The 6,809-nt window shown below is 32.3% G+C and overlaps 1 protein-coding gene across 2 annotated transcripts; it reads left to right on the top strand.

The window, feature by feature from the left end:
- The first annotated feature begins 379 nt into the window (after positions 1-379).
- SCY1 (SECY homolog 1) lies at positions 380-4,148 on the top strand. Of its 2 annotated transcripts, none has more exons than XM_068625180.1 (8): positions 380-668; positions 1,193-1,350; positions 1,450-1,835; positions 2,063-2,362; positions 2,443-2,532; positions 2,674-2,797; positions 3,261-3,424; positions 3,678-4,148. In XM_068625180.1, the coding sequence occupies exons 1-8, from the start codon at positions 502-504 to the stop codon at positions 3,900-3,902; spliced, it is 1,614 nt and encodes a 537-aa protein (XP_068481281.1). In that variant the 5' UTR covers positions 380-501; the 3' UTR covers positions 3,903-4,148. The 2 variants fall into 2 exon arrangements, with proteins under 2 accessions (XP_068481281.1, XP_068481282.1); XM_068625181.1 differs by having other exon boundaries at positions 450-668; positions 1,196-1,350.
- The last annotated feature ends 2,661 nt before the right edge of the window (positions 4,149-6,809 follow it).

The raw sequence follows: 6,809 nt of genomic DNA, 5'->3' as shown, positions 1-6,809 counted from the left end.
TCTAATGGACAGACTTATATTTCCCATGATGAGAAATATGGGGTTCCCATCGTAACCTTCACCATTAAAGTAATTGCTTATTAAAACAAAAGTATATTTTTGTTTTTTTAAAGATAAATAATCAATTTAATTCTTGAATGTCTGAAAAATGTTAAGTTAATTATTAACAAAAAAATTAATTTAATCCCTAAATTTGTAAACAATACAAAATTAATCCCTAAATATTATAGCTTAATAGTAAAATAGTTCCTGATTTAGTATCCAACGAATTTTTAAAATTATTTTTAATAACAAACAAGTCCTACCAAATTTAAGAATAAGACATTAAAGACTTTTTAAATATTGAGGGATAAATAAGGTTTTTCATTTTTTGGAGGGGAAAATTGATAGAAGCAAATTCGTTATTCATTTTTATTTAATTTTTTTATAAGGGGGTTGATATTTATTTTTGTTACGAGATTCCGTCTACGTTGGAGAAGTGAAGAGAGTTTGTGGATAATAATGTTGATAACTGTTAGGGAAGCTTCATGTTCTTCTCCCCTCAATTTCTGGCTTAATCGTTTCAAACCAAAACCTTCTAAACCATTCAAAACATCCATTTGCCAAGCCAGTTTCTCTGTCCAAAGAAGACCCACCCATTCATTGAATACTGGGTATCTCTCAACCAGGTATGCAACTTCCTCTACCCACTTTCATTGTTCTTTGTTTTTATGCTCAAGCACTCATTATGTTTGAATCCCTTCACCCAATTTTCATTCCAATTATTTCTACTTCAATGGGAACTCTTCAAAACACGTACTTGAACAATATGTGCTCCTTAATTTGTTTCCTTTTGGATAGGATTCAGTCATTATCTGTGTTTGGTTCAGAAGTACTAATTGCTTTTACCATTAACAACATGCATAAACTTATCCCTTGATCTGTAATGCTTCTTCGTTACTGTAACTTTTGGAGTGGAGAAAGCCAGTGGTGTGGGGGGTCACTAGCATATGTGAACTTTCCACTCCACTCAATGAATTAGACATTTGCTGTTTCTTGGACCAAATACTGTAGTGATTGTGAATGTGATTATTGGTCAGTTCAATTGTGTCTTCTACTCAATTTTAGAGAAATCTACAATCTTTTAATTTTCTTCCGCCTTGTTGTTGGTTGTAATTATTTTGTCACACACACGCTGTTTCAAACTCTGCAGCAGTGATGAAGCACACTTTGATCCCTTGGGTATTAACTCAGATTTACCTTCTACTCTGAATTCTACCTGGGAAAATCTGTTGTGCCTGTTTACACAAACATTTGAGAGTACTTCAAGTACAGAAAAGGGGAAACCTAACTCTTCACAAGGGGTGGCAGGTGACATTTTTCTCTGTATCTTATTGAACCTGAATTATGTGTTTTTTTATCTCCTAGCAATAGAGCATTGTTCATTTGATTATTATTTTGACATTGCAGCTGCAATAGAGGACAGTTCAATAGATTTTGGTGACTTTTTTAAAGGTCCACTTCCAGGGAAGTTTCTCAAACTTTTAGGGTTTCTTGCCTTGTCACGGCTCGGAGTTTACATACCCCTAGGTGGAGTTAATAGGGAGGCTTTTGTTGGAAATTTAGATCAGAACAGTTTATTAAGCACTTTGGACTCGTTCTCTGGTGGTGGTATTGGTAGACTCGGAGTATGTTCCCTTGGTATTGTTCCCTTCATCAATGCACAGATTGTTTTCCAGCTTCTTGCACAAATATATCCCAAATTGCAAGATCTTCAAAAGAAAGAGGGTGAGGCTGGAAGAAAGAAAATTCTACAGTACACTCGATATGCTTCAGTTGGATTTGCCATTGTGCAGGTCAGCAATTTGTGAAGTTTGTTTGGGAAAATTCTACAGTAGACAAAAAATAATATATATGTTGTGCACTAACTTTTTGCAAAAAATTAAAAAGGAATGTAACTATATGTTGGAAGGAGATTGTTTCCCGAAAATCCATGCTGTTTAATAACTTTTCCCTTATCCTAAGCCGTGCATATTACTAATTAGTTTTCTCTGAATTTTTGTGTATGTTCCTTTCACTACAGGCAATTGGCCAAGTTCTTTACCTACGTCCCTATGTCAATGACTTTTCTGTAGAGTGGGTTCTTTCTTCTGTAATCTTATTGACTCTTGGCTCTGTGTTTACAACATACATTGGGGAACGAATTACAGACCTAAAACTTGGGAATGGCACCTCTCTTTTGATATTCACAAACATTATATCCTACTTGCCAGCTTCTTTTGGTAGGACAATTGCACAAGCATTTAATGATGCTAACTACGTTGGACTTGCTACCATTATTGTGTCCTTCGTTTCTTTGGTAGTTGGTATTGTTTATGTTCAGGTAAATCTCATTCTCATTGTTATAATAAAATATCTATTTGAGCCAGCAAAGAGAAGTTGATCTCAAACAATGGCTTTCAGGAAGCAGAGAGAAAAATCCCTATTAACTATGCTTCTAGATACACCAGCAGAAGCACTGGAGTTGAAAAGTCTGCTTACCTACCATTTAAGGTCCTCTCTCCACTTCACCAATTTCTAGTTTTATCTTTTGTTAAAGTTGTCTCTTCCATCTATTTATTTTCATGTATTAACTATTCATGTAATTTATTAAATCAAACTTCAAATTTGAGCATGTAAATCTTCTACTGTCAGGTTAATAGTTCTGGAGTAATGCCTATCATCTTTTCTACGTCGTCATTAGCTCTTCCTGGTACTTTAGCACGCTTCACTGGTTTAACTGCTTTAAAGAAGGCTGCAGTGGCATTAAATCCAGGAGGTAATTCGCCGTTTCTGCATGATAGTTTTCAACAGATAGAATGGAAAGATTTAGAAGAAAAAATAAGGCAATGAGCCTTTGTTAAAGTGTCTATTGCTCAGTGTAACCATGAAATAAATGAGGTATTCGAGAGACCTCTCCTCTCCTAACACCCCTTTTAACTGTCTAAGTACCACCCCTTTTACTCCTACTTACAGCTGTATTTCCCCTCTATAAGCCACCACATATACTCTCTTAATCACTGTTCTCCTGTCACTGCACTAGATTTATATTAAGACTGTTGCCTGAAATGCCTTGCCCTGACATTCCGTGTTGATCTTGTGTATTTGACAAATATATAATGCAAACACTGGCATTGTTGTTGCCATACATTGTTGAAATGAATTTCAATTATGCTTTTTTGTCCTTAAAAGTTGTTTCTTTATAAATTGATGTTTTTTACTTAACTGGATATTTGTTGTAGGTTCCTTCTACCTTCCATTTAACATACTTTTGATAGCCTTCTTCAACTATTATTACACTTTCCTACAACTGGACCCTGATGATGTGAGTGAACAACTGAAACGACAAGGTGCTTCAATTCCACTTGTCAGACCAGGCAGAAGTACAGCTACATTTATCAAAACTGTAATTTCTTCCTTTTCTAGTTTTGCATTCCATGATTTCCTTCTGATTATAACCTGTCTTTGTTCTCTTAAAAATATATTATATACCAATATACGCTAGTATGCCTTTAGGTTTCAAGTTTTGCTGATTTGATGAAAGTTCAAAACTGTCAGGATTGTGATATCTTGTTGTGAATTGAGGTTTTGAAAATTCAATCAACATTCTAGCTTGAACTCAAAATAAGTGACTTCATTGGTTTTCTCCCTTGGTGCAGGTTCTTGGTAGAATTTCAGTTCTGGGTTCAACATTTTTGGCTATCTTGGCTGCTGGTCCAGCAGTTGTAGAACAGATCACTCACTTGACTGCATTTCGGGGATTTGCAGGAACATCTGTTCTTATTCTTGTTGGTTGTGCAACAGACACGGCAAGAAAAGTTCAAGCTGAGATTATATCCCAAAAGTACAAGAACATAGAGTTCTATGATGTTGATAAATATTGACCGTCAAAAAGATTATTTACAAAACTAGACAAATGCTGCTACATAATTCTCCCGAGGAAATGCTGCTAAAAGCCTCCCGCTGTACTGCAGTGTAACTTCACATTTTGTATCGGCCTGTAAATAATGTAGAGCGGCGATTTGCTTTATTTGTAGTTGAAATGATTGCTCGAAAAATCAATCCGCTTTGGTGGTTTTGTGTAGCATGTAACAACTGGTTATAGCAATTAATTAACGTTATTCTTGGCATTCTATTAGCACTTATTCTTGGCATTCTATTAGCACGCAATCAGGTTGTCGTCAAATTAAGGTCTACGAGTAGCATTCAAAATGCAATAAAACAACGTTTTCACCCTGCCCCTTTTTCACCCTTTTAACTATTAGAACCATCAAACAGGGTTTGATCATTACTTTGCACAATCTATATATATAACAATTGAGGGAGCACAAATATGTTTAGACAAGTGTCACAACCTTAAATTTTTGGAAAAAAAAAATTCAAAAACATTTTTTACCACTAAGGGAATTGTTTTCGGGTGTCACTCTCAGGGTACATCATCATGATTCTCTAAATGCACGACACGTGGCGCATAAAAAATTAACCACGTCTCCCATCCCATATTCACCTTTTCACTCTGACCCTCTACATTCCTTCTCTCTCCGACTCTCTGCACACCACTTCTCTCACTCTCTTCATTCCCTCCCCACACTAAACCCTTACTTTCTCTATTCCCTCCAAAACTCTAAGCTTTCTCTCTTCTACTTTCCCCTTCTCTTTCACCGATTTAGCAATTGCACACCTTTTGCTCATTGCCTTACCACCACTACAAATCTCTTCTTTAAGGTATTTTTCACTTGGCGTGATTTTTGAATTTTAAAATTTTGAAATGGTTATCAAGATTGGTTTTTGAGAATATATAGGTGCAAAGACCCATTCATATCTCATTTCCTCTTTTCATTTGTCGAAGAACAGGTGATTCTTTAATCATTTCTTTTCATTTTTGTTGGGTTTTGATGTATTTTTTATTCGCAAATGATGATTTTTATTCTATGTTTCTTATGCTTTTCGTTGTTTTTGGGGTTTCTCATTAAAGTTTCAAACTTTGATCTGCTCCGAACATAAAATGTGAGACTTTTATCATTTCTTTCAATTTTTTGGTGCATTTTCTGCCGTTTTATTTATGTTTCTTATGTTCTTCGCTATTCTTAGGGTTTCTCATTAAAGTTTCGAACTTTGATTTGCTCCGAACACAAAATGTGAGACTTTTATCATTTCTTTCAATTTTTTTGGGCATTTTCTGTCATTTTATTTATGTTCGTGATTCTATGTTTCTTATGCTTTTCGTTGTTCTTGGGGTTTTTCATTAAAGTTTTGAACTTTGAACTGCTCCGAACATAAAAGGTGAGACTTTTATCATTTTCAATTTTTTGGTGCATTTTTTGTCGTTTTATTTATGTTTGTCGTTTTATGTTTCTTATGTTTTTCGCTGTTCTTGGAGTTTCTCATTAAAGTTTCAAACTTTGATATGCTCCGAACATAAAAGGTGATTCTTTTATCATTAATTTTCATTTTGTGGTGCATTTTCTATCGTTTTATTTATGTTTATGGTTCTATGTTTCTTACGTTTTGAGTTGTTCTTAGTTGCTTGCTTTTTTGGGTTTTCTGATCAAAGTTACTTGTTTTTTTTCTTTTCTGATCAATGTTTCTTGTGTTTATTGTTTTTGTCCATTGTTCTTTTCATTTTTTGCATTTTTTTCTATTTTGTTCAGTGTTTCTTGCATTTAGCTTTTTTGTCCATTTTGTTCATCTCATTCTTTTCATTTTTTGCAGTTTGTTTTCTTTTTAGTGTTTCTTGCATTTACCTTTTCTGCCCATTTTGTTCATTTCATTCTTTTCGTTTTCTGCAGTTTGTTTTCTTATCTGTTTAATGTTTCTTACATTTATCTTTTCTGTTCATTAAGTTCATCTCATTAACGGTTTGTTTTTTGCAATCTAATGTTCCTTTTATCTTCATCTAATTTGTTCATTTGATCCAAATTTGAAAGTTTATTTTGTTGGAATCTGTTTATGTTTCCATAACTAATTACGTGTAATAATGGTTTATTGTTTGTCACTCCCTATGTATTCATTATTACATTCATTAAGTCTTACTACTAAGTGTCATTTCACAACATTTTTTCAAAGTTGGATCTTATAATATCACTTCATTTTTCTGACCTTAGTAATTAATAATATATTATATAACTTAGTAAAATATTCTATTTGTAAATAAGCAGAAGTAAACGTGCATGTGTATTTCTTCGATGAAAAAGACAAATTATTAAAATTATTAAAGTGTTGCTTATAGAAATAGGATTAATTACATGTCTTTTAGCAATTTATTATTTAATAAGAAATTTATTATTTAATAGTGTACAATTTAAATTTAATGTAATTTCTATGTAATTTGTATTTGTTTTCTTTGTTATTTTAACTTTAAAATGTGGTGTATCTTATATTTTACAATGTTTACCTTCTTCATTTCTTTGTAAAACTTTTTGAAACTAATTCATAGTATTTTTTTAAATCATAAATTAAATCAAAAAAAAAAATAACAAATTTATTGGCTTTGATTTTCATTCCATATGATTTTATGAACAAAATATAAATTATAGTATTGACAAATTAATGAATAAAATGAAATAATATTGATAATTAAATGGAAACTTAACATGAATTATACAATAAATTATTAATTTGAAAAAGGTATTTATATATTTTTATTAATGTCAATTGAATTATTAAAAACTTTGTCTTTCTTAGACAAAATCTAAAATTATTAAATAAAATTATTTAATAAAAGTACAACTTTGATAATCAACATAAATAATAAAAATAAAGAACTTTGTTAAAAAAAACCCAAAAAATAC

The sequence above is a fragment of the Phaseolus vulgaris genome, chromosome 9, assembly GCF_051622355.1.
Source record: "Phaseolus vulgaris cultivar YP4 chromosome 9, ASM5162235v1, whole genome shotgun sequence".
Classification (NCBI taxonomy): domain Eukaryota; kingdom Viridiplantae; phylum Streptophyta; class Magnoliopsida; order Fabales; family Fabaceae; genus Phaseolus; species Phaseolus vulgaris.
This window is presented reverse-complemented; position numbering and strand designations above follow the sequence as displayed.

Coding starts and splice junctions, on each gene's coding strand:
- SCY1 (XM_068625180.1), top strand. CDS start 502: ATGTTGATAACTGTTAGGGAAGCTTCATGTTCTTCTCCCCTCAATTTC. Junction 669..1,192: donor ACTGGGTATCTCTCAACCAG/GTATGCAACTTC, acceptor CAAACTCTGCAG/CAGTGATGAAGCACACTTTG. Junction 2,533..2,673: donor CTGCTTACCTACCATTTAAG/GTCCTCTCTCCA, acceptor TTCTACTGTCAG/GTTAATAGTTCTGGAGTAAT.